At 35.1% G+C, this 24,864-nt stretch overlaps 6 protein-coding genes and 1 long non-coding RNA gene across 13 annotated transcripts; 3 read left to right on the top strand and 4 right to left on the bottom strand.

Annotated features, from left to right (window-relative positions):
• LOC124292621 (putative nuclease HARBI1) lies at nt 1-2,132 on the bottom strand. Its single transcript, XM_046729839.1, has 4 exons — nt 1,268-2,132; nt 859-1,155; nt 529-737; nt 1-430 (listed from the first exon to the last, which is right to left on the bottom strand). The coding sequence occupies exons 1-4, from the start codon at nt 1,532-1,534 to the stop codon at nt 136-138; spliced, it is 1,068 nt and encodes a 355-aa protein (XP_046585795.1). The 5' UTR covers nt 1,535-2,132; the 3' UTR covers nt 1-135.
• Nucleotides 2,133-2,370: 238 nt separating this feature from the next.
• On the top strand, nt 2,371-6,031 carry LOC107225721 (eukaryotic translation initiation factor 3 subunit J). Of its 2 annotated transcripts, XM_015666272.2 has the most exons (6): nt 2,371-2,525; nt 2,641-2,723; nt 3,070-3,183; nt 3,417-3,555; nt 4,985-5,149; nt 5,230-6,031. In XM_015666272.2, the coding sequence occupies exons 1-6, from the start codon at nt 2,510-2,512 to the stop codon at nt 5,424-5,426; spliced, it is 714 nt and encodes a 237-aa protein (XP_015521758.1). In that variant the 5' UTR covers nt 2,371-2,509; the 3' UTR covers nt 5,427-6,031. The 2 variants fall into 2 exon arrangements, with proteins under 2 accessions (XP_015521758.1, XP_046593989.1); XM_046738033.1 differs by lacking the exon at nt 3,070-3,183.
• A 1,311-nt stretch (nt 6,032-7,342) lies between these two features.
• Nucleotides 7,343-11,019, top strand: LOC107225716 (leukotriene A-4 hydrolase). Its single transcript, XM_015666267.2, has 10 exons — nt 7,343-7,572; nt 7,891-8,003; nt 8,221-8,363; nt 8,679-8,790; nt 8,868-8,936; nt 9,047-9,323; nt 9,496-9,791; nt 9,880-10,134; nt 10,215-10,510; nt 10,616-11,019. Exons 1-10 carry the CDS (start codon nt 7,434-7,436, stop codon nt 10,851-10,853), a joined length of 1,938 nt encoding a protein of 645 aa, XP_015521753.2. The 5' UTR covers nt 7,343-7,433; the 3' UTR covers nt 10,854-11,019.
• A 169-nt stretch (nt 11,020-11,188) lies between these two features.
• Nucleotides 11,189-12,559, bottom strand: LOC107225717 (39S ribosomal protein L13, mitochondrial). Its single transcript, XM_046729780.1, has 5 exons — nt 12,234-12,559; nt 12,115-12,162; nt 11,914-12,037; nt 11,650-11,804; nt 11,189-11,569 (listed from the first exon to the last, which is right to left on the bottom strand). Exons 1-5 carry the CDS (start codon nt 12,318-12,320, stop codon nt 11,336-11,338), a joined length of 648 nt encoding a protein of 215 aa, XP_046585736.1. The 5' UTR covers nt 12,321-12,559; the 3' UTR covers nt 11,189-11,335.
• A 176-nt stretch (nt 12,560-12,735) lies between these two features.
• LOC107225715 (myeloid leukemia factor) lies at nt 12,736-22,299 on the top strand. Of its 6 annotated transcripts, XM_015666266.2 has the most exons (7): nt 12,736-13,139; nt 14,272-14,473; nt 14,823-15,114; nt 15,257-15,413; nt 17,072-17,167; nt 17,736-17,796; nt 20,051-20,189. In XM_015666266.2, the coding sequence occupies exons 1-6, from the start codon at nt 13,087-13,089 to the stop codon at nt 17,752-17,754; spliced, it is 819 nt and encodes a 272-aa protein (XP_015521752.1). In that variant the 5' UTR covers nt 12,736-13,086; the 3' UTR covers nt 17,755-17,796; nt 20,051-20,189. The 6 variants fall into 6 exon arrangements, with proteins under 6 accessions (XP_015521752.1, XP_046585734.1, XP_015521749.1 ...); XM_015666263.2 differs by lacking the exon at nt 17,736-17,796 and having other exon boundaries at nt 12,739-13,139; nt 20,051-22,299; XM_046729779.1 differs by lacking the exon at nt 17,072-17,167 and having other exon boundaries at nt 12,741-13,139.
• Nucleotides 19,004-20,113, bottom strand: LOC124292616. Its single transcript, XR_006902495.1, has 2 exons — nt 20,018-20,113; nt 19,004-19,212 (listed from the first exon to the last, which is right to left on the bottom strand). It is a non-coding gene; the product is annotated as an uncharacterized LOC124292616 (long non-coding RNA).
• Nucleotides 21,132-24,042, bottom strand: LOC107225694 (the record flags this gene model as incomplete). Its single annotated transcript, XM_015666239.2, has 4 exons — nt 21,132-22,543; nt 22,736-23,290; nt 23,504-23,693; nt 23,825-24,042. Coding segments are annotated over 4 exons (1,143 nt in total), but the record flags the coding sequence as incomplete, so codon positions are not given.
• Between the last annotated feature and the right edge of the window lie 822 nt (nt 24,043-24,864).

Raw genomic sequence — 24,864 nt, 5'->3', positions numbered from 1 at the left:
TTATGAGTAAAATATGTATTCTAATGTTAACTGTTTGTACAGATTAAATTCAATTTTATTAAATATTTGGAGTATATTCATTCTAAAATCAATTAGTCTTTACAATTAAATTAACTTGATATACATATATTTTGATTAAATGAATAACCGTTCGATTAGAGCTTCGCGTATTGCAAAACCCTCTCCAGGCTGCCAATGCGGTGCTTGAGGTGGCAATTCATCCGCTTCTTCTTCCTCGATGCGATTATCTTCCGGAAGAGCATTATCCAATGTTAGTGATAAATTGTGTAGTACGGCACAAGCTACAACAATTGTGGTAGAGCACAACAATTTGGTTCCCAAACCTCGGGATAGGCAAGGAAAACGTCGCTTCCAAACTCCAAATGTTCTTTCAACAATTTGCCTTGTTCTGCTTTGTACGTTGTTATACCTATCAAGATACCGACTTGGTTAATTCACACATGTATACTTTGTCAATTTTATGACTACTTATCGAAATCTAAAGTAATGCGATAATCTTTATCTTACCTTTGTTGAGCATCTGTAATTGGATTTGCCAGTGGAGTCAGCAGAAATGGCAAGCACGGATAGCCGGCATCTCCAACCAGGGTTCCAGTAAGTTGTCTCTCATGATACCGCATGTAAATTCGTGAATTTTGGAATATTTGACTGTCATGGTTACTTCCAGGCCATTCCGGAACCACATCCAAGAATTCCATATTGGGTCCGATAACTGCCTGTGGTATCATTTAAATTAAAAGTACCGATTTTCATAGAATAGTATTGTTTATTTGTATCCTAGATAAAATTAATTGCAACTTATGGTATTTGTAAACGGTTATCACCAACGCGACATACCTGTACATTGAGGGAAAAATATCCCTTACGATTCCTATAAACCTCCTGCAGGTCTGCAAATTTCGTATGACATAATCGAATGTGAGTGCAGTCGATAGCGCCATCAACGCCAGGTAAACCGATACCCTCCCTGCGTGCACCAAGTTGTCTGAATAGATCTCTGTTTGCGATCATAGCAGCTTCCGTACTAGGAAATTTGATAATTGCGTGAATCAATGATGCAATTTGAGCCGATACTCTGTGTATTATCCTCGATACTGTAGACTGCGATATAGTCATCAGATCTCCGTTGACGAGCTGTACAGTACAAAATGTATTAGCAATCATTTATTCCATGATCACAGGAAGCAATGAAATCACTTTATATTTTCAGTAGAATGTCAGGAATTATAATCACAATGATCCTTACTTGAAAGCTAGCGGTAGCGTAAAATCGTAGACATATTAATAATTGCATGACAGGTGGAATTGGTAGACCACGATTATTGGCACTGACTAAGGCAGCTTCAATTCTAGGTAGTATTCCGTACATAATACCATCCTTTGAAAATCGGAATCGCCGTTTGAACTCCTGCTCGGAATAAAACTCGAACGGGTTTTGACCATCTCTGATGTATCTCTTCGGAGCTCGCTGTACTTCACCCTCGTCTTCGTCATTCGGCCCAACGTTGACCATTGAACAATCATATTATTCATTTCTTCGATCTGATCGTAGAAATTAAACATATCTTGCATATTCGCCATGTCAGTAGAATTTCACTATTCACTTCACTTCACAAATTTTTCAAAGCGAATGCTCTCATAACCTCTACTTCAATTGCAAGTTTCCGTTGCTACCCTTTTACAGTAAATAATCCCGTCCCAGCTGCACTTTCCCAAACATTCCTTCACAATCTATTCCTGTTAATTTATATTGTTCGAATATAATATTTTCCAAACAATTCGTAATTATCAATTTCGTACGCATCAGAACAATTGAGTAATATTTAGGCAACAAGCATTTGCTTAAGTGCAGTCCGAACTCGACTTGATCAAGATACGTAAATAAGACTGCGTTAATTGACTATGAAACGTTGCGTGCTCAAGACCATGCTTATTTCAAATAAGACTGGACTATGCAACCTTGTAAGCACGCTTCGAATAAGACCGACTTGATGAAGACCGTCTTATTTGCCGCGTCTCAAGACCGTCTTGTTTGACGTCTATGGAACCAAACGCCATCTTAAGGCCTCGTATAAGACCGTCTTATTCGAGTCCGGTCTTAAGCACTGACTATGAATACCGGCCTAAGTATATTTTTCAAAATTTTTCTCAGCCACGCTATTCTCGAAGGTCATAGAAGAATTGGCGAGAGAGAGAGAGAGAGAGAGAGAGAGAGAGAGAGAGAAGAGATAGAATAGTTAGGGTTTTGAGACAGTAGAGGCGCTTCTTTCACTGTATCCGGTCAACTTCCACTCCGTACTATACTCTTTCTCTTTGTTCAAGTTTTTAGAGGACGAATGGACAGCCAGAGCTGCAACGGTAAACAGTTGAATCATTCGCCCCATGAGATTAAGGACAAGGCCCGCCGTGCACCGCCGTGGCTCGTTGATTTTTGTTGCGTGCACGGTTTTTCCGACTATTTGAGTGATATTTCATAAAAATCAAGATCATGGATGACGAGTGGGGTATGTATTTTAAATGATTAAATATTCTGTGCCGATACATTTGATCAAAGGAAATGAATTTCTCGTGATTCGGCTTAATTTTTGACAACTCGTTTCGTATCGTATCATATTGCAGACGCGGATAATGTTGAGGCCAAATTCGACCTCGCAATGAGGTCCAATAAATGGGAAGGCGAAGATGAAGAGGAAGACGTTAAGGTATCGAAGTACAATGTGATATTCAGTTAACAAACATTCGAATACTCTCATTAATTTCATTCTGCCTCCATATGTTTCACCACCAAGTTTTCATAACCTTGTCCTAATTACCGCATGGAATTTTTGAGTGTCTTTTCTCTATGAAAATTGACGACCTATCTTGCCCGTGTCAAATAAATCAATATGTATTCACTTTTATTCTTTAAACATCATTTTCTCAAAAGATGTGTATATTATTCCAAAGTCTTTGACATGATATTTTTTTCTTTCCCATTTCCATTACCACTTCATGTCAATAATCTCATTGACGCATACTTAATTGCTTAATATTTATTGACGTTATTAGGATAGTTGGGAAGATGTGGAAGAGGAAAAAAAAGATGTAGAAAAGGCTGCTGAGGTGCCAAAGGCTAAAGCAAAACCTAAAAAAACATTGGCCGATAAAATCGAGGAGCGTGAGGTCAGCGTCTCCATTACTAAAAAATGATTGTACTTATTTTATTTTCATTCATAGTCGCTTAATAAAAGATTCACTACAGTAACTTTGCTAATCGGTTTAATTGACTGAAATCTTACAGGATTGTTGAGAAATATTTCTGATATAGTAGATGAATCCTGTATTTAAATTCTCTATTGGGAGTATCAATCAAACGATACAAAGTATTTTAAACAAATCATTTTCTTCACATCTAGAAAAAGACGCGAGAAGAAGCAGAAAGAAAGGCGAAGGAAAAGGAAGAGGCCTTAACACCTGAGGAAAGGAGAGCGGAAATGTTGAGACGTCAGAGGCTTCAGGAAGAAGCGGATCTTCGACTAGCCATGGAAACATTTGGTTTGTCAAACCTTGTTGACTTTAGCCCCCGTAAACCACAAAAAAGTGAAAAAAAATAACAATTCTCCCCTGCTATCAAATATTCTCACAATCATAATAATTATTATTAATCCACTTGTACTATCTATCACTTTTAATTTTTACCTGTATTCGAATCTGCTGTATCTCAGATTATTGTCAGATTTGTGGAATTTTATTTTTATTGATATTAAATTTATCTGTTGCACATAATTTTAGTTTTCTGGTGTTGCTACAGATATTTTTTTTTTTACCGAAACATTCTTACAACAACCCCGACACGTATGAATTCTGGTGAACGTATAACAGTGAAATATACCATAATTAATTTAATACTAGAATTAACCTTGAGGCGATATTTCGTAAATAACATAAAACTTAATTCAATCCTGAGATAATTGATGAAGCTGATTCAAATTCTCAATTATTCAAATTTGACTGATGCTTAATTCTTTCGATATACTTTGACTCATGTGTGGTTACCGCGAGATTAGGCAAGCTTAAGACATTGTGATAGATTTTCGAGGGGTATAGAATTCTGAGCCAATGAACTTGACGAAATTGTATCAAATTAGTCTATAAACTTAATCATAAATCAGATTCTTTGTTTCGAAGTAGTTTTTTCTTGAAATTTCAAGTTAAAATGATGAAGTCTAATTTAATTAGTGATTCTGAATACGTTTTGCATTATTTTTCATTGCTTGAACATACGTAGAAAAGCGCAGTATTAAGGATGAAAATAACCACGTAAACATTTCCACCTAAGATTAATGAAATATTAAGTGAAAGTAACGTTAATTTTTTTTTTTATCTAACAACATTAAGTTTCGAAATGCTACATTAATGAACCTATAATTGTCAGGAACTGTACCAGAGATGAACGAAATCCATACGATTTATTACCAATTTTAATACAATGAAATTTAATAATGTTATGTATTTTAATAAAATTGATATTTTGCACAAACAAACTGTTGTGTCCACGTCAGTCTTTATACATCCTTGCATACTGTTTTTAATCTCCTGTATTGTTCCTGATGAGCTGTTCGATAATGTATTCCTTATTTGTATCTCATTTTAAAGGTGTGTGGTGAAGATTGTATGGCTTCTAGCTACACAAATTTTTGTTTATCTTAAAATCTTTAAAAACGAAAATGCGCAAGTATTAAACAATAACAAGAAACTCCTATTTTAAATTAATAACAACCGTTTTAGGTTCCATCAAGTATTTATACACTTGTGAAACTTAAAATTATTTTCTAATTACTTATTAACTGGATTGGGTAGAAGTATAAGATGGAAAGAAAATGCTATCACGAAAATTGAAGATACAGGTCAAAAATTTGTATGTGCTGTTGTCAAGTTACCAGTGTTATCTAATTTATTATGAAACTCACGTTTTTATGTTAAGGTGTGAACCCTGAAGCTGCTACAGGACTTGACTCTATGACACCTGACACAAAAGAAGATTTCGACCAGTTCAGTGAAGCACTTTTAAAGAAAATAAACCAATTCAACAAGCATGCTGAGTTTACCACGTTCGCCGAAGAGTTCATTAAAAACATTGCCGTGAATTGTTAGTATCTTACTCTTTATGGAATATTATCTTTCTCAATCATATGCACTCTTTTTTAATTGAAATTAAAATTGTTGCAGTGTCTTCGACAAGTTTGAAAAAAGTGAAAACGACAATTGAAAATTTAGCTATCGAAAAACAAAAGATTGAAAAAGGGGATAAGGGTAAGAAGAACAAGGGTAAAGGCAAAGCAAAACTACGAGTCGAGGGTGATAATTCACATCTAAATGAGTATGGCGATTATGGTTTTGATGACGAATTTAATGATTTTATGTAGCGCCGAGATGTAAGTGAAAGTCAGTTACTGTTACAAAACAACAATCTGCATACATGGAAACAGACAAAAAATAGATTTATTATACAAAATGTAAGAAAGTGACAGCCAAAAAAACTAAAAACATGCAGCTCCAACATGAATGTACTAATACATGACGATTGTAAGGCATGTAGATCCATGCCCGTTATTATACATGTTGAATATTATTATTAAATCACATCGAAACCAGAGTTTGTTGTCATTATTTTTTTTTGGTTCAGTGGCTATTTCTATTAAGCCAGTTTAGTGCAGATTTTACAATATCAAATTTAAATATCTATATAGTTAGATAACTTTGAATATTAAGAATTGCTCTAAATTAAAGAAATGACAATTTAGAGCCATGAGTTGATTGTTACCACGCTACTTTAATTCAATTTCAAATACTATTAAAACTATTACTTACGTCTGTTCTCCTACCCGCAGTTCTTCATGCAATGCAATAATCAATGTTAATAAATTTTGTATAACTAATAACAACTACTTACATTGTGCGTATTGGTTGATAAATCAAAGTTGATTTTAAAAAGAATATATTAAGTAATAAAGGATCACTGAAATGCGAATGTTGAAACGTCATTTGCTGTTTATTACCAGAAAAATTCACTTCGATTAAACTTGATAAACCCTACAACATTTATCATCCAGTTCTCTTACGTTCAATCTCAGACAATCAATTTTTCAGCACTGTGAATTTGATGTGGTGTCAGAAATAAACATGTTCCACAAGTCGAATGTGCGACTGTAAACAAAAAAAGAAGTCGTCATTATTTTGAGGAACCAAAATGGATTGGACGTTTCCTGAGGGTTAAGAAGCCTTGAATTTTTTGTCCTATCTGAGAAAATGGAAGTACTCATGGTTTAGTGCGTCAGCAACATTAACTGTTTAGTTAATTCATTTGATTTTTGCATCTTCTTTGATGACAGTGATTTAATGACTGCATAAATCTCAGCCTTTGCTCTAGGACCTCAGCAGTTACTGTTTACAACGAACTGTTCCTACGAAAATCTTATACAGTCATGGTATCTCCAATGCACAAATGTCTATGGTCATTGGCCTTTAAAATAGAAATATATCGGCCATTATCCTTTGAATTGGGGCGAAGAATGTTCGTGAATGATTATAATCATGACGATAGTTACATCCATGGATTGAATAGTTATATTAGTATGACTCTGATTGTGTCTAATTCTGTACGCTTTTATTACCAAGAATTACACTTAATTCAAATATCTATTTCTTTTCAGCCTCCGTGCTTTCCAACTGTGTTTCTACTAATAAATTTTCGTCAACAACACGTTTAATTCCAATTTGCAACTGCATTACGATAAGCGATAAACTCAACTTACCTGTCAAGCAAAACATGAAAGGCTGATAACTTACGATCTTTTCATATCTGATGAAAGAAAGTTGTTTTCAACTTAAATACACTTCAATGATTCATGATTTCTTGCTATGAATTCTAAATTGTCAATCTGGAGAAAAAAAACTTGATAAAAGCATTTTTTTATATCTAATTAATTTTTGTTTTATTGACATAATAACACTGCTCGCCACAGCCTTCAAATTATTACCCCAAAAAAAAACTCTGTACAAAAACATTTGTTTCTTTTCCAATTCATCCAAGTAATAATTTATAACTCACAGCGAAAGATTAAAAAAAAAATGTTTAATTCAATTATTGTAAAAAAATGCTCTGAAATCCGCAGAATTAACAAAGGAACAGAGATTCTTCTTTAAATATTTTTGTCAACATATTATTTTAGGACTTACTGCAAGCAAAAGAATCGATACCGAATTTTTTTTTAATTCTGCGATCAGAGAATAATAAGATATATAAGGGTCATTCTCAAAAGTAATTGACCCTCGTTATCAGCATCATTCGGGGTAAGAAGCGAAGAAAAAACTGGATGGTAATCGGTAGAAAGTGGTTGAAGCGTAATTGGAATTTTGAATAATCTTAAATCATGGGATTAGCGGTGCGTCCATTTCTGATACGCTCTCTGAAGTACATTTCTTTCCTAACGTTATTCATTCCGGCTCAGTGGTCGGCAGCAGCAAACATGTCGTTGAGTCCAGGAGATCCGAATTCCTATTCACGGCCCGGTATTGTAATATATTTGCATTTAATGAATTAATACATACAATTCCGCTATAATTTAATGTTTTAATCAATGCTATTTCGATTGAGCTTGAATCGTTTATGAATGTTTATCGTTAGCTGAAAGTCTTAACCTACAACAAAATATTTTTTGTGTACATTTCGAAATAATTAGTGGCTTGTCATTTGATACACCCATAAATATGAGTCGAAATAGGTTTTCTGAGCTGCAAACTCTTTCACATATCTAAATACGGCTTGAATAACTATTTGACGTTATTCTCCGTATCTTGTTATTGTTTCAATTATTCAAATATTTCCAGACTTAGCCGTGGTGACGCATATTGATCTGCACCTGCGTGTGGATTTTGACAAAAAAGTATTGGTTGGAAGCGTTATTTTGGATGTTAAAAAATCTGGGGATACCAACGAAGTGGTTAGTATTGTTCCATAAGGCGACTTAAATTTCTTTTAGTGTGAGTGCCTTCGATAATGTCTTTATTCATCCACATGTAAAGTTGCATTAGTGAATGAGATAGTACAATCAATAATCCGAAATGCTTTTACTAGCGTGAACACGTCCAAGTACAGAGTTTCAATTATTGAGAAATTCTTAAAATTGGTATTTTCATAATCTATAAAAAATGTTGTAGATTTTGGATAACCGAGGGTTGACCATTTCGACTGTGCTTAATGTTGCCGATGGTTCGCCATTAGAGTTTGTCAAAGGGGAATCAGTGACATATGGGTCAAAACTCAGCATCAAACTGCCTCAAGTGCAATCTCCAAATAATACGTAATTAAATTATTTGACAATTACTACTTGAATTTAATTTCAATCGACAGAAATATTGAAAGTGTAAAACTGTCGTTATCACTTGTTTCTCAATCTGTAAAACTTGATAAGAAAGCACTTGTTATTTCAATAGACTAATTCCCACTGTCAGAAAGTTTGATGGACAGTGATAAATTCAATTGATAATCCACATTCTTTTCACATGTGTGGAGAATTTGAACTTTGATGAGATAATTGACTTGCTTTTATACACTTTATCTTGAATAATAACTCAATTCCATACAAAATTTGGACATATTTTCACTTTCCTTACAGATATAAAATTGAAATACAGTATGCGACTTCGCCCAGTGCCAGTGGTTTACAATGGCTAGAGCCAGAACAAACAGCGGGTGGAAAATATCCATACATGTTTTCACAATGTCAGGTAGTTGAATGGTTGAAATAAAAATAATTATTGATATTCCATGAATTTTACTCTAAAAATATGTTCGTTTTGTACAGGCTATTCATGCCCGTTCTATATTGCCCTGCCAAGACACTCCGTCTGTGAAAGCGACCTATACTGCTGAGGTAATGCATCCATACAACAACGTTCAATAAAATATTTCGTAAATGAAACACACTGTGCACAGAACATGGCCATTATGTTTTTTCCTATAATGTACTGTGTATCAATGCAGATAAAAGCACCAGCAAATTTGACTGTCCTCATGTCTGCTTTGCATGACGGGATAGTAGAATCTGGTGGGGATATCAGAATACACAAATTTCACCAGCCAGTTCCAATTCCTGTCTATTTAATTGCACTCGCTGTTGGAAAATTAGTCTCCCAGAGAGTCGGCCCAAGATCACATGTCTGGGCGGAAAAGGAGCTCATTGAGCAAAGTGCATTTGAATTTAGCGAAACAGAAACTATGCTAAGAACTGCTGAAGATATTTGTGGCCCTTACGTTTGGGGTACGTTTTTTTTCTGATGTGGTGGTGATGTATCACGAGTATTAAGTCAGCCTTATTTTTTAATTATTTTATTATATGTATGTTTACCAAGATTCTATAAAAATTCTCAATCAAATAATAGCCAGTGACGATTTTGCTGGCATTGTAACATTATACAGAGCTTTTATTTTAGAAATTTATGACTTGTTGATTTTACCACCGAGCTTTCCATTTGGCGGTATGGAAAATCCTTGTTTAACTTTTGTAACACCGACTCTCTTGGCTGGGGATCGTTCTCTGGCTGATGTGGTTGCTCATGAAATAGCTCACAGCTGGACTGGAAACTTGGTGACAAATGCAAACTTTGAACACTTTTGGCTAAATGAGGGATTCACTATGTTCGTTCAACGAAAAATACAGGGGAGAATACATGGTGATAAATTTCGGGACTTTTCAGCTATTAGAGGGCTCAAGGCGTTACGTGAAACTGTGAGTATTCCTGATTTGGTTATTCACAATTTGTGTGAATTGCGTATATTTGGAATAATATGGTAATTTCAACATTCTTGCTTTTCAGATTGCAGTATGTGGTGAAACTGATCTACTTACATACCTTGTGCCAAACTTGATAGGCATGGATCCTGATGATGCTTTTTCAACGGTACCCTATGAAAAAGGTCACACATTTGTGTACTACATCGAGCAGCTTCTCGGAGGACCTGAAGTGTTTGAACCATTTTTGAAATCTTATTTGAACACATATAAGTACAAAAGTATAGTGACATTGACTTGGAAAGGGTATTTATATGATTACTTCAAGGACAAAGTTGATGTAAGATATTGATTCAACTGATTTCTGCGCACTAGGCTATCATAAATCTTCACATTTAAACATTTTTATTTTTATCGCAGGTCCTAAACTCTATTGATTGGGATACATGGCTTTACAGACCAGGGATGCCCCCTGTAATCCCAGCGTATGACACAACTTTGACACAAGTGTGCAGAGAATTAGCAGATCGGTGGCTTCATTGGGACGAAAATACAACAAGCCCATTCAACATGTCAGATATCACAAAATTAAGTTCAAATCAAAAGATTGAATTTCTGGCTGAATTATTACTAGCCAATGAAACGTTATCACAAAAAAAGTTGGAAGTTATGAATCAAGTGTACAAGTTCGATCCTATGAAAAATTCAGAAATCAGGTACAGGACAACTTATTACAATCATAAGTACTGAATATTTGTGAATTTGTTTTGAATTTTATACAAAACTATCGACACTTAATCCATTAATACATTGTTCAACAGATTTCAATGGATACGTTTGTCACTCAAGGGTCGCTGGAGAGCCAAAGTATCACTTGCGTTAACCTTTGTAACGGAACAAGGACGTATGAAATTTATTAGACCGATTTACCGAGACTTATATGCATGGGAAGAAGTCCGCCAACAAGCCATTGATACATTTTTGGCAAACAAACATAAAATGATGTATGTCAGCGCTCATGCAGTGGCCGAAGATTTGTGTCTAAACAGTGATGTGTGAATGATGTCGATATATGAGCTTATGACCATAAAATACCACTTGCTGAATAATCGGACAAAATGGTTATCTTGATATAAATAATTTGTATGATGCTTTTAATACTTTATACATGGTGGGAAGATGATAACAAATAGTTACGTGTTGGAATATATAATTTTACTACCTATATAATACTCTGTTTATCTCAACGGTGAAATTGATTGAGTTTTGTACCGTTGACAGAAATCACGTTCGTTATTAATCGTCAGTTTACACCACCCGTTGGTTGTAACAAAGTTTTTGCTGTTGTTTGTTATCGATAAAATAAGTACAGGTTTAAATACATAAACCGTGACTGGATGGAACTACTTGGTAGGAATTTATTTTTATGACTATATACAGATGTACAAAATGTCAGTATGTTTTGGAGTAATTTAAATTGCTAATGATTGCAAACTACAAAGTTTTCTTTTTATGTCGAGTTTGTAAACTGCTGATTTTCTTTAACGCAGAATATACTGTTTTGGATAGTCTACAATTTTCGGGTAGTTTTCGACTTCTTCTGGTGAAATATGATCCAATCGAGTTGGGACAGGTCTCAAATATCTAATTTGATTACTGATGTTTTTCAAGATCTCTTCAGGGATTTTATCGTCAGGGAAAACATGTAAACGTTGCATTGTATGCCTTCGTTGTAAGTTGCCGTCCATTCCATTATACACAGCTTTTTTTATGACCTACACGAAAAAAAATACACTAGTTAGCAGACTCTTGAAAGAATATTTATATTCTTTATTAAATTACGATGATTTCTTACCAATGTAGGATTTTTGTTGTGCAATTCCCAGGCAAGTGTCCACGATGCACCCCCAGGGTAGGTTGTGTGGTGGAAATACACACGTTTCCTCCATTCGTCACCTGGTAAGGCGATATCTCTACTATTCATGACAACAACATGATCTCCGCAATCATCTGTGAATGAGTGTCAAAAATTAACTAATTTAATTGTAAAAATGAAAACTCAACTATTAATTACGTAAATATTTCAGGAAATACAAGTTCTCAGCAATTTTGTACTCACTCATTGGATGGTATATGGGTTTGTGTAGACCCATGAGATGCTTGATTATTACTTGTGCACTGTCAAATGGATTTTGCCATGTAGCATCGAAAAGATGCCAGGTTCTAGCAAATGTAGCCCATTGCTAAAATAATGTAAAATAATAAACGATTTTCATTCAGATTAGTAGGAGATTCAAAGCTACTTTGATATGAAACTAACCTGTGCTCTTTTCACTGCGGACATTATTGAAGTAAGATATTTCCTGTCCTATGAAAGCTCATGAATTAGAGGCTCGTTTCCCCAAATAACGGCACCAATCTAATATTTCTATATCTTACGTGCTTATGTTGGAAAAACGACTTTTGATTTCTACGAACAAATTTCCGGCTCCTTGGCACAAAGTTCTTACTGCTTACATTTCCCATGAATAACAAGTTAGTACCTAGATGCGATGCATTGGGCCGAATCTTGTAAACAAATTTCTTGCGATGGTTTTTCAGATATCCGTCAGAGGAATTATCTTCAACGAAATTATCTCACGGCATCCATGGAGACTAGAGAGTAAGGAGTCCAAACGTAATGCTAGCCAAATGGTCGATGAAAGTGATGAACGATTCGCGGATTGTAACCACTTGGCCGCGCTACCACTGCGGGCTCCGTCAGCGCGGTGATTTTGATGAATCGTCGATCCTCACGTATGTATCCCATTTGTAACCAGGCGCTGGTATCGCTTGCGGATACATCCCGAACTACAAGATCTTTCATCGCTCTCACGAACCACTTTTCGACGATTCCGCCATATGCGTTCGGCCTCCTTACCTTCATCAAAGAGTATCTCTTTGACCTTCGTGAGATTTCGGTACCATCGACCGCCAGGAAGCGCTGCTATCGGTTATCTGCGAAGTGGTAATTAGCATTTCCGGTCATCTTGCCGTTGTACAAGTATTTCTGATCATCTTATGTGATCTTGTGTATCGCGACCAGTAGTGAACTTTGCGTATAGGTATTCCGAATCTCTTCACTTGCCCTAGAAAGATCGACAACAGTGCACAAGAAATCCGCATTTGACTTTACGACGGGGTTATCTTTTCCATACGATCGAATATCGCGTTAGTTTTGAGGGAGTGAAAAATAACCGAAGGCAAAGCCGAGACTCTTTTTCATCTGAATTTTCACGCGCATATACCCACTATGTCCCTGTTTGGATCCTTGATGGGCGATTTTGAAGAGGATCCCATCATCGGGTAAGGTTATTTGCTAGCCCCTCACTAATTGGCAAATTAGTACTTCTCAATCGTTGGCCGTATGTAATCGTGTATGGTAAGGTAAGCGCTTTAACGTCACTCTGGCAGATCAACGGAGAATGTTCGCGCCACCGATCCACATAATTTGTTCAAGACAGTTCGTCTGTATTGATTTTGACTTTCACAATAACGTCTATTTTTCGTCTGTTCTTCAATAAACGATATGCAAACTTAATTATTACAGGTTAGCAGACTGAAACACTCTCGTGATTCTGTAGTAAAAATTTCGACATATGCGTTGCGGAAAGCATTTTGTTTATCTTGACACATTTTTTTCCCAGAACACATCAGATTTGATCAAAATAATTTTCTGTAATCGTTCGAAATAGCCAAAAACAGTTCAGAATATTTTGTACCTGCACAATGCGTGGCTACAAATTTTCCATAATTTTAGTCCCTGGCATACAATTTCTTATTTATTACCACCACAGAAAACCAAGTTTCGTTTTCAAGAAATATTCACCGTACGTTGAAAAACTATCTTTCTACTTGCCTCTGTGTGTTTGAATGTTTTATTCAGGATCAGTTTTTTATGGATTACAAAATCCTACTAATAGCAAGTATTGCCTTACACATGATTGTATACCTATCATCTCTTGTCAAAACAATTTCTGAATCTGTTGTTAAATTTATGGACTAATTTTTTCATCCACTCCTACACTACATATCTATAATAAATATGCCCAAAAGTGTTAAAATTTCAATTTTTCTCATTCTTATAATATCCATTTGAGTACTAAATGTTTATTCACAGCGTACATTAAAATCTAAGCGTAAACTTTTTGTTCCAAATCATTTGCAAATATTTAATAATCAATTGACAAATCAATGCGTCCATGGAAACAGAATTTTATTTATGATCAATTGCAGCCTGCAATTATTATTGTCGCATAATTCATAGGGCTTAATTTATCAACGATAAATTTTTTTTACAGTGATGATATTGTACAATGAGGAAATTAAATTAAATGTTTGACTATACAAAGGGTTAAAGTATGGCAATATATGAAACGTACAGAAATATTATTATTTCTATATAATAAATTAAAAAAGTATCTTTCCATCTCAACAGGACTCACATGCGATCTATGCGACATATGAACAACATGATGAACTCGCTCTTTAGCGATCCCTTTGGTATGATGGGTGGACCCGCTCCACTTACTGGGTCAAATCATCACCGGGTAAATTCTCGTCATAACGAAATGCAAATGATGCCGTTTGGCTTTCCCCCGATGCCTGCTTTCAACATGAACCGTGTTTTTGCAGATTATGTAAGTAAAAATGTGAGGATATTCAAAGATTTTGGTCAGCTATCAAGCTTTGCGTTCCATTATTTTTTATTGATTTGCTACTTTTTTAAAAAGTTTTGTCTAGTTTAATTATTCTGTTAGAACATGCGAAGTACTGATTGCTAAGTACAGACCCTTAGATTAATTCTGACACATTCAATGCCGCCTGTTGTAGTCTGCTGTCATGTGTTTCACTGTCTAACATGTAAAGTAGACATCGGTGGCCTTTAATATGTCAGAATAAATCTAATAGGTCTGTCAATTACCAGGAATCCAACTCTTGAGAGTGTGTAATGTCATTTTAACCAATTTGGAAAATCGTTTCTTCCAGGGAAACATGGGTCCAAACAACGGAAATTGTCACTCTTTCATGAGTAGCTCTGTCATGACTATGACCAGTGGTCCAGATGGCAGACCACAGGTGTATCAAGCATCATCTTCAACAAGAACTGCACCTGGTGGAGTTAAAGAGACCAAGAAAACTGTCTGCGACTCTCGTACAGGTACAAAAAAGATGGCAATTGGTCATCATATTGGTGAACGAGCTCATATCTATGAACGAGAGCAGAATGTTCATAATGGTGATGAAGAAGAACGTCAAGAATATATAAATCTTGAAGAAGGTAAAATAATTCTTGAATAAATTAATCCTCAAGTATTTACCTGACTCGTAATTCCTTTTAATAATCCTAATATCAATTGTTAATACTTATATTGTTTATTCATTTTAACTTCAACTTGCGGATATTTTTGCGTTTTGTTCAGAAGAAGCCGAAGATTTCAACCAGGAATGGGAGACTCGTACTAAGCATGCTGTTGGCGCAGTGGATCACCACACTCATGGACCTGCTGGCTATGCTGTATCTCGGCACAGAAACCGTCGTGAACATAGTCCTCTGGCTTTGCCGGCACCAACAGCAAGGTTAGTTTATCACAATGCAATATTTTCTTGATTGCTAACAATTTGCTATATTTATTTTTTCTTGCATCGGCATCGTAAATAAGAACTTGAAGTGGAAGTTGGTAGAAAAAGGTAGCAGAAAATTCAGAACTTCAGGCCTAAAACAGTTCTCACATCCTGACTGGAATCCAGTTCTCATAGTCGTTGAACAGAATCACGCTAAGCTTCAATATTGAAGAACTCATCAAATGTTTTTCCAACAACCTCAAAGTTGCTAATTTCTCTGTGTGAAAATGTCACTTTCTATTTTCTACCACCCCTAATTTTCTTTATAATTAACGTCATCGTGTATGCAAGCAAGATCGAGGTTATTGGAAGAACATTTAACGTGGTTTTCAATATTGACGCCTCGTGTGGTTGCATTTATCAACTCCGAGAAGTGAATTCTAGCAAGGACATGAGAACCACTGCTTCTGGCATGGAGTTTTGAATTTTCGACTACTTACTTTTGCCAACTTTCACTTCATAACAAGAGCCTAACATACAGTCAATTTGCTAAGAAAATGGATTAGCAATATGTGTTTCATTATTTGCGGATGAAAAATAGGTTTCATCAAAATACTTTCACTGATCGCATAAAATGTAAATGATTAATCGTAAATTTATCTCTATGATTACTTCAATTATCCATTATCTTTTGTTTTAATTATTCTATTAGTTCCATCAGTCACACGATTTTGAAGGTGTCTATTACTTGGAGTATTACAAATTTAATCAGTTGTTTCGGTGTTTTTTCGTTCTTTCGGGTAAGATATTGTATTTTGGGCTCTCAATATATCCATCGTTGATTTCATTTTTTTTTCCTGCTCCTATAGTTATGGGATATTGTATGATACATAATGCACGAATAGAGAATATCAAACGTTCTTGCAATCGATTTGATGGTATTGTAACTTGTTCCATGATGCACCTTATTTCTTAAGGTTTTTTCTGCATGTAATATGTACTACATCATTAGAATGCATTCAATTAGCAGATACAAGAAACGTGGAAGGCGATCTGGTAAAAATACCTACTCGAAAAAGTGATAATGCGAAAGAATCAATCCTGCAAATGATTATTTGTTGCTCATATCTCCTTTGTGAAATTACCTTGTAATATTGCACGTCAATAAAATATATTCATACTGCACGAATTGAATAAAATTCACAAAAATTAGTACATTGTTATTTCGTAGTTCTGCTTTGTATTCTAATTTATGTAGTGGAATGTATGCTGTTACGGCATTAGTCGATTATGTTTTTTATTTTTATTTTTAATTAAAATTCAAGTGTTTTCTAAATTTATTCATTTTTTTAACGTGCAACCGAGAAATTTTTTCACACAGTTTGTGTTGAGTTTATTATCACGCCTAAGTTTACAGTGAATGTGATCAACATATTTTTCTATTGAATGAAAAAATGTAGTAAATTAGATGTTATTACTTTACCACTCTTTTGTTCGAAACTAAAGACAAGTAGAACCACTGTATCTGTCAATCTCACCTGAAAAGTGTAGATTTACAATTATCGACTCTTCTTTGTTTAAATTCACTCTTGTATTAGATGGTTATTTACTTTTTTATTTTCTTTGCTTTTATTTTATGTCCTGGTCTGGTTGTGGTTGGTATACTTTTGTAGCCGACTATCTAGTCGTTCCAGGTGGGCACCTTCTCCAAGGCGAGGTTTGAGAACCTCATATTCTCCAAAGCCCAGCAGTTTATTATCCACATCACGGTAAGCTTCTATTGGTATATGCTGATTTATCTCCCAAAAACTGACTACTATCTACAACTCAGGTATACAGAAGGGAGAATTATCTAAACACAATTTGAGATCAGCATCTTGTTTTTACTACCTTAGTCTTTTGGTAGACATCGGTTGGTGTACAATTATTTTTTGTTTTTGCTAATAATTTCGGCATCTACGATATTTTCTCTTCCTCATTACTAATGTTCAAGATGTACCTCAAGCAATGTATTTGAACCTCTGGCTTCGTGTTTTTATAGAAACTTGTTTTACACTTCATTGATTTCTTTTTGTCGAATTATGTCTATGTGCACAAAGCTGACTGTGTCTATGTGCAAGTATCAAGAAAATTAAACAGGTGGCCTTATTACTTTTATAATGCCCCCCCAATACCGCTGCCCTCCTGCACGACTTGTCCCATTTCGACCAATAACAATTTAAAAGTATTTTATTTTAAAACAACAGGGAGTTGAGAGACTTGTTTCATTTTCTTTCTGTTTTACCGTATAGAAACATAACTGAACTAGTATCGAATATCGTTTATTGTCTATTACAGGTACAGCCGCAAATATTAATAATTAAAAGCGTAGAGTACACAGTGGTGACGCTAGTACGACGTAAGTACGATGCGTAACATAGACTTTTATACCTATTAAATTACTAATTAAATTATCCTAATTGCTAAAAAAAACACAGCAAACTTTACCTCTCTTGCATACATTCATTAGGGTGTTGACGAATTTTTACCGCCCCATCACTGAAATCAATTTCAAATCATTTAAAAAGAGTCGCCAAATTTTTTCAGATTCTTACAGCAAGTCTGAGATAGCCCGCATTGTGATCGAAGTTTCTTATGGAAGTGACATGAGAAAAACTTTTTTTCGCACTATATATATTATCGTGAAAGTAATAATGTTCCAAAAAATCTGTAACTGCGAGGTTTTAGTCGGCATTTGTGATACTATATGAAAAAAAAAAAATACACATCATCGTACGAGGCAATCTAGACGAATTGCACTTCCTCTAAATAAAAAAAAAGTCAGGTTTCGAGGTTGTGCAATTCATCTAGATTGCCTGGTACGTTGATGTGTATTTTTTCCCAGATAGTAGCACTAATTCTCACCAAAACCTCGCGGTTACAGATTATTTGGAACATTATTACTCTTGCAATAAAATATATACTGAGAAAAAAAGTTTTACCCATGTTAATTTTCATAAGAAACTTCGATCACATGCGGACTATCTTAGAATTGATGTAAAAATCTGTAAAAATTCGGCGATTGTTTTCGAATTATTTGAAGTTTATTTGGGGGATGGTCTGGCAAAAATTCGTCAACACCCTGAATAAGGGCCACTCTAATACATATATGTGTGTAGAACAGGCCTCCTCAAGCATTAGTTTTTGATAGTTTTATTATATCTCGATTCAAAGTAACGTGTGTTAAAGAAAATGGTTCAATTCAATGAATTATGCTGAACTTTCCTGCGTTTTTCTGCAAGTCTAGGATTTATAAAAATGTACAATAGGCATCTTGGCCTCGAATATTCTCACACTCCCAGTGGATATAAAGATAGTAACAATGTGTTAACTACATCAACGGAAAATTAGTGCAGAGTAATTATGGATATCGCCTTATTATATTTAACGTCTTGCAATTAAAAATAGATCAAATGATAGTTAATTTTTTTTTAAAGACATCTAATCGTTACTCATTGAACAATAGATGTCAAAAAAACAAAGGTCATTTGTATTGTGCAATGTAGCTTTGTAAAGAATATTCTGTCCCATAATATTCATTTACAGACATGTTTTTTGAAACACAAGTTTCACAATGGAATTTTACAAACGTATCGCTTGTTTTTCCGTACGCACCTAACTGTCTCAGTACATGAATAATTCATGTAAATAATAGATTGCTAAATTGAAGATTGAGATTTCTCTTTCCTTTTTTGGAGTGCTATTGGTCTTGTGCGATATTCAATGTCTTCGTGTTACGTTTAATTGTTGACTGTGTTGCTGTGTCCTAAACTTTCTGAAAAATAAAGTCTAACATTAATACAATTAATAATATGTTAGGGAATGTTCAAATAGTTTGAGTAACTTCAAGTAAAATGTTGATAAATCTCTAGTGTGAAAACTCCTTATTCTTGTTTTAGGTAGTAAGAGTTTTTGTCCTGATAGGAAAATGTACATAGTAACTTCAGTCAAACACAAACAAGTGAATTGTTTTTGTACCTCCTACATTGAAATTTACTGAAATTAGGAGAGAATACTAGCTTAAGATAGGTAATAACTTTTGTGTAATGATCGTTTCACTCTCTTTGATATTTTGGCTATATGTTCTCAGTTTAAAGCAAATTTCATGAATAATACCTAACTCGTATGCATACATATATAAATGGTCAAAAGCAAAAATATCCATGAACTTGCTGTGATAAAATGACATTCTTACTATAAAAAATTATTGAAGAAATTTATTAAAAATAATATTATCTGGTTTTAATCATCATCAGTTACTCGGATTGGATACTGCATTACGATGTCATTTAATTGATGAACATGATATAAGAAAACAGAGACTATAATGAAATGTTAATTCAGGTTGAAATGTTTTACAATTCTTTTTTACTAGGTAATACAGTGTATTCTAGTAATTGAAATGGATACATTACATAATATCCCTTGACTTACCTCAAATGTAAGCTAGTTTTAACTGATGACGCAATTTTCATACTTAGATGATTGAAGAACGATACCTTGATACTTCGGTAATATGCATCTAGCACATGGTTATTTTTTGCAGATTTATTTTCTGCGGCAACACGTAAAAAACTTACTTTTCAAACTCTTTATTTGTTTTCTATTTTCAGCACCAGTAGATCAGAAACTACATCAACAGAAACTAAAGTGACGCAGCCTCCATCAACCTCACCTGCTGGTTTAGGAAGTCGCAAGCGTGATCATAGTCCAGAGAAAGAGAGCAGTCATAAACGACTCTCCAATTCAGATTCCACTGCTTGAAGACACCTTAGACAGACGAAATGCCACAGCTCATTTTATTTTCATGGTAAAATATCGGTATGATTCATTATCATTCCTATTAAAAATTATTTTCACTGCACCAAAATTAATCAAGGATTCCTCAATCGGTCCAAACAAAGATATCTGTTTCTGACGTTTAAATGTTGCTAAGTTTTAATTAGTTTTAAACTTCTCAAACTACAAATTTGTTCACCATGGGTGGTTGATGTATTTTAAAGCTTAGACAAGTGACATATATTATGTGTCGAGCTTCAGCTTACAATATCAGATATTAATATTTACACATAAACCGTACATAGATTTTGGCATGTTTGATTTCACAATACAACTGGAAATTTTCCTTTGTATAAAGTCTAGTTATCAAGTACCGAGATTTTACTGTACTATCATTGGCTATGAGACTGTCCCATTTTATGTCAACGATCTAGATGTTATATTTAAAATAGTCATGGATTCAAGGCTTACAAAACCGGGTAGTATTTATACCTATATATACATATTATAAATATATATATATATATATATATATATATATATATATATATATACAATTACAGATCGGTGATGTTATCAGATGCAACAATGTTGTGCTGTTATTGCTCATTAAGCATCTAATATTTTTTGAGCCACAGCCAAAACTCAAGAGTTCGAGGTTGTAGAAGTGAATCTTTATTAAAGTACAAGGTAGTTCTTTAATTTTCTATATAAGATTAAATATATTTGTGTGGATGTGGGATATTTAATGCGATAGAAGCACAACCATTTTCATTTCAATTTTCGGAGTAGATTTTCGTTTAAAAATCGCAGGAATGATTTTTTTTCTAATTTTAATAGTCCTTAATCGAACGAAGATGCTCGTTTTTGTGGAGAGATTTTATTCCACCAATTATTGTCATTTTTTCAACCTTCTTTTTCCGCATAGACATTATTTTGCATTTTTTCTTCTATTTATAATATGATACCTCCGATATCACCGGAGAATAAATAATTAGCGATACGATGATGTTGCCCTGTGACGAAACCTCACCGTAAATTAACTATATGTGCTACAATTTAAATCCGACAGTTGCATTCGAATCATAACTGAACGCTAAAGACGGTCATTATGAACACGTGTACGCAAACTGCTTAATAAATGAATATAGAGTAACTCTAGTTTAGATGATTCCAATACATAATTGAAGTATACCGTAGATTGTAATATAATAAATATTCTGAATTTCTTAGAAGTCATAGGACGATAAGAGGACAGTTACAGTTGTACGGAATTTCAGGATATATTTTGGGACAGGATCTCGATGACAAAATAATGACATCTTAGCTTTTAGAGTGCTTTAATTCTGATTTATTTGAAACTGAACCAAGCAGAGAAATCTGTCGTTACAATTTAGTGTACTGACACAAGTAAAATTGTAAAGTGTGGTATAAAATAAATATATATTGTATCCCATCATAACAATACTATTCCAATCATATTATGCCTATGGATTAGATAAGAAAGAAGTAGGTATGCTATTTAGTTAGTTTTCGATACATTCAATGCAAATGTTATCAACTGTTATATTTTTGTTTGCTGCATTTTTTACTTAGTTTTATTTCACGTCATTCAACTTCAGTAAAGATGAATTGTTTCGTTGTAAACATTTTTTTTCAGGGTCCATTTTTTTGTTTTTTCGGTCACGATTAAATTTTATCCCACACTTGAATTGCTAAAATTTCACTGTCAATTAAGCCGTTCATTTGGAGGATAAATTTCAATTTTGTGGCAAAACAAAACTGCCGTTACACTGACGGACGTTGTTTTGGTATATTTATATCACGGCCAATGACAAGAGTGTCATTGTAAATATTATTCGATAACAGTTAACATTTCCATTGAACAATGAAATTTCACAAAATAAAATACAATAAAGAAAATTAAACTACCCCAACCGAAGTGCAAAGCCTACATATTATAAACAAGTGTTAATGAAAGAAAATAAGTGTGACTCAGTCTCTGACTGGTTTGCGGGCATTGTTTAAAAGAATTTGTATAATGAAACAATAGTAAATAATAAAAAAAGAACAAAAGAGGAAAGCTGGCAGAAAAAATGGTAATCTTTTAAGTTTTGCTGACACCTCTTTGGGTGGAGCGGCCTCTGTTAATTGTCTTCAGCCAAGGTATTGATTCTTGCATTGATGGTTAAAAGTTGTGCAATATACTGTGTATCGCACATAACTTCGGCAAGACTGGCTAGAAGACCTTCGAGTTTCTCATGCGTCAGACCCATCTGGCGTGCACATTTCATTAGAATTGTCGATTCCTCTGTGTCTTGGGAGGTCTGAAAGAAAGCAATTAATTTTGTTATATACCCATGCGTAAACTACCAATCAACCAATCAAATATTTCTGTCCAGTTATTCACATTAGGTAAGCTCAAAAATGTTGATATTAATACATCTCAACACATGTTCTGTATTATATAACATTATAGTGCCATAGTTTATTCTAACTCAATTCAATTTAATAATCACCTTAGGCAAGCCATCGAATTTACTGAACGGCATCTTCAGGCGTTTCTTCCCATTGCTTGTCTGATAAAAGATGGTAAATGAATGTGTCTTGTTGATGTCGATTGTAACTGGAAAGTAAATTCCGGCAGTAACATGACCTTTTGTGTCCCTGGCAAGTAGACTCCTGAAGTTGTAGACTAAGTTTCGTCGCTCAGTAACGTCAATAGCGGTCAAATATGGTCTTGCAACGTAGATAAGGGCAACCTGTGTTCTCTCTTGAACTCCTGGACGGTTTTCTCTTTCGTGCCATTCAACATAGTCAGAATCTTTAGTACACAGGGTGTAATTGTACTCTTTTTTACAGTTTGGTTCTTCAGACTGCGTAAACCATCCCGAGTGCGGGTACAGCTTATCCGCCATCACAGTGACGACACGCGCAACATGGTAACCAGGGTCAAGCAGCAATACTCCTCGACGACCGTTTATCTCAATTTTCAAACATACTAAGACATGTTCTTTCTCGCCACTGTCGGCAGCTGGTGCACCACCGACGTACCCAGCGATGTCACCGATTGTCTGCAAGTTTTAACAAGTGATTAATCGTTTGCTGTTGAAGGGGATGTTCATCGACAAATGGATATAATTGGTGACAATATTGAGCCAATCATAGACCCCCTGGACTAAGAAATGCACAACATATTCAGGAAATTTGAATTACAGTATAGTGTAAAATTATCCTTCTGGTATGCATGCATTGAAATATTGAATTTTAATCTATGTATTTCTTACCTCTTCACAGGATACCAAGTACAGACGACTGGCTATGCCAGGAAATCTCTCGTTAAGGCTGCACAGACGTCGCAGTAACTCAAAGCCAAGACCTACGCATGTATGGTGTTCGTTGGTTATCACTGGCTGATACTTGCGATAGAAGCGTTCTAGCGAAGTTTCTCCGCTCACTTTGAACTCTTCATAAAGTCTGTAAGAAAATTTTCAAAGTTAATTACCTTAAGGAAGTCATACCGCATCATGAATCAGTTTATTATCGAAGCTAAAGGAAATCTTCAGTGAACACAATCCAACTCGTCGTTCGGTAATGTAATTACTTACCTAAGGAAGTTGCTGACGGTGTCATAGCGATGCTCGCGCAACAAACGTTGCGTTTCGAGTTCAACGCTGCCTGCTAGTTCCTCATATTGTTCGACCGTGGGAAAGGTCAGGGCTGGTGACTCGTCGTTGGCCCAAACCGGCAGGGGTAACGGCAGGCCCCTGATCCAGGGCCCACGTGCCTGCCCCCGCGGCTGGCACCATGTTTCTGCCGTCTCGAGTCAACTTGGCCATTCGCTACCCCAGCGGCCAACGGTTGGCACGTAACCACGCTCATCCCTGCAGCTGCTTATTGGCTCCACAGGGCGCTCTCCGTGTTTTACGATCTTCTCTCGCTCTATAAAAACAATAGTCGTATTAAAATTTATACTAATTTTCGTTCATTCTATTATAACTAACTAGGTAAAATAGTAGCGCAAGGACACTTGAATAAAGGGGTTTGTCAAAATCTTGTATTCGATGAAATCATACATGAATGTATGTTTTCAAATCAACGTTAGAATTTGTTGAGAATTTTATCTAAGTTGAAGGGGGGGAAGGGTGATCGAATACGGCTCACATAATATTTTAATGACTTCGTGGATTTTGCGACATTATTTATTGATATGTAGAATAATTCGAATTATTGCGCGCGGTATCGATTACTTCTGATATCTTTTGTTTTCGAGGTAATTTAATTGACATTTTGGTCACGTTGGCCACCACTTCTACTTCGGCCTATTTCGCATTTCGCCCCTCGTGCTTAGTTCAACATGGCGTCTTGTGATGCGTGGTGAATCAATACGGGGGCGTTGGAATGTTTTGTGCCACGTGTGCTACGAATGGCTTTTCATTTACCTACAAACGATCCGCCGCAATGACGCGTTGGCGAGAACGGAAATGACGGGAGGGAAGAAGGTACAAAAAAAAAAAAAGGTAACTCGAGTAACTATAACAGTAAATATACGTATTTCAAGTTGCTCTGCAGTCAGATCTACAGAGCTGTGTATATCAACTAGATTGTGAAATACTGGTTACGGATTTTCACCAGACTTTGTTTACTA

The sequence above is a fragment of the Neodiprion lecontei genome, chromosome 1, assembly GCF_021901455.1.
Source record: "Neodiprion lecontei isolate iyNeoLeco1 chromosome 1, iyNeoLeco1.1, whole genome shotgun sequence".
NCBI lineage: Eukaryota > Metazoa > Arthropoda > Insecta > Hymenoptera > Diprionidae > Neodiprion > Neodiprion lecontei.
The sequence above is the reverse complement of the archived record's forward strand: the minus strand, read 5'-3'. Positions and strand labels throughout refer to the sequence as shown.

Excerpts from the sequence above, each read along its gene's own strand:
- LOC107225716 (XM_015666267.2), top strand. The coding sequence starts at position 7,434 with ATGGGATTAGCGGTGCGTCCATTTCTGATACGCTCTCTGAAGTACATT. Across the intron at positions 8,791-8,867 it reads ACATGTTTTCACAATGTCAG|GCTATTCATGCCCGTTCTAT; the intron begins GTAGTTGAATGG and ends CGTTTTGTACAG. Across the intron at positions 10,511-10,615 it reads ATGAAAAATTCAGAAATCAG|ATTTCAATGGATACGTTTGT; the intron begins GTACAGGACAAC and ends ATTGTTCAACAG.
- LOC107225721 (XM_015666272.2), top strand. Across the intron at positions 3,184-3,416 it reads ATAAAATCGAGGAGCGTGAG|AAAAAGACGCGAGAAGAAGC; the intron begins GTCAGCGTCTCC and ends CTTCACATCTAG. Across the intron at positions 5,150-5,229 it reads TAAAAACATTGCCGTGAATT|TGTCTTCGACAAGTTTGAAA; the intron begins GTTAGTATCTTA and ends AAATTGTTGCAG.
- LOC107225717 (XM_046729780.1), bottom strand. The coding sequence starts at position 12,320 with ATGGGAAATGTAAGCAGTAAGAACTTTGTGCCAAGGAGCCGGAAATTT. Across the intron at positions 12,038-12,114 it reads CCGCAGTGAAAAGAGCACAG|CAATGGGCTACATTTGCTAG; the intron begins GTTAGTTTCATA and ends ACATTATTTTAG. Across the intron at positions 11,805-11,913 it reads ACCCATATACCATCCAATGA|ATGATTGCGGAGATCATGTT; the intron begins GTGAGTACAAAA and ends ACTCATTCACAG.
- LOC124292621 (XM_046729839.1), bottom strand. The coding sequence starts at position 1,534 with ATGGTCAACGTTGGGCCGAATGACGAAGACGAGGGTGAAGTACAGCGA. Across the intron at positions 1,156-1,267 it reads ACGCTACCGCTAGCTTTCAA|CTCGTCAACGGAGATCTGAT; the intron begins GTAAGGATCATT and ends TGTACTGTACAG. Across the intron at positions 431-528 it reads ATTACAGATGCTCAACAAAG|GTATAACAACGTACAAAGCA; the intron begins GTAAGATAAAGA and ends GTATCTTGATAG.
- LOC107225715 (XM_015666263.2), top strand. The coding sequence starts at position 13,087 with ATGTCCCTGTTTGGATCCTTGATGGGCGATTTTGAAGAGGATCCCATC. Across the intron at positions 15,115-15,256 it reads ATATATAAATCTTGAAGAAG|AAGAAGCCGAAGATTTCAAC; the intron begins GTAAAATAATTC and ends CGTTTTGTTCAG. Across the intron at positions 17,168-20,050 it reads AGTTTATTATCCACATCACG|CACCAGTAGATCAGAAACTA; the intron begins GTAAGCTTCTAT and ends TTCTATTTTCAG.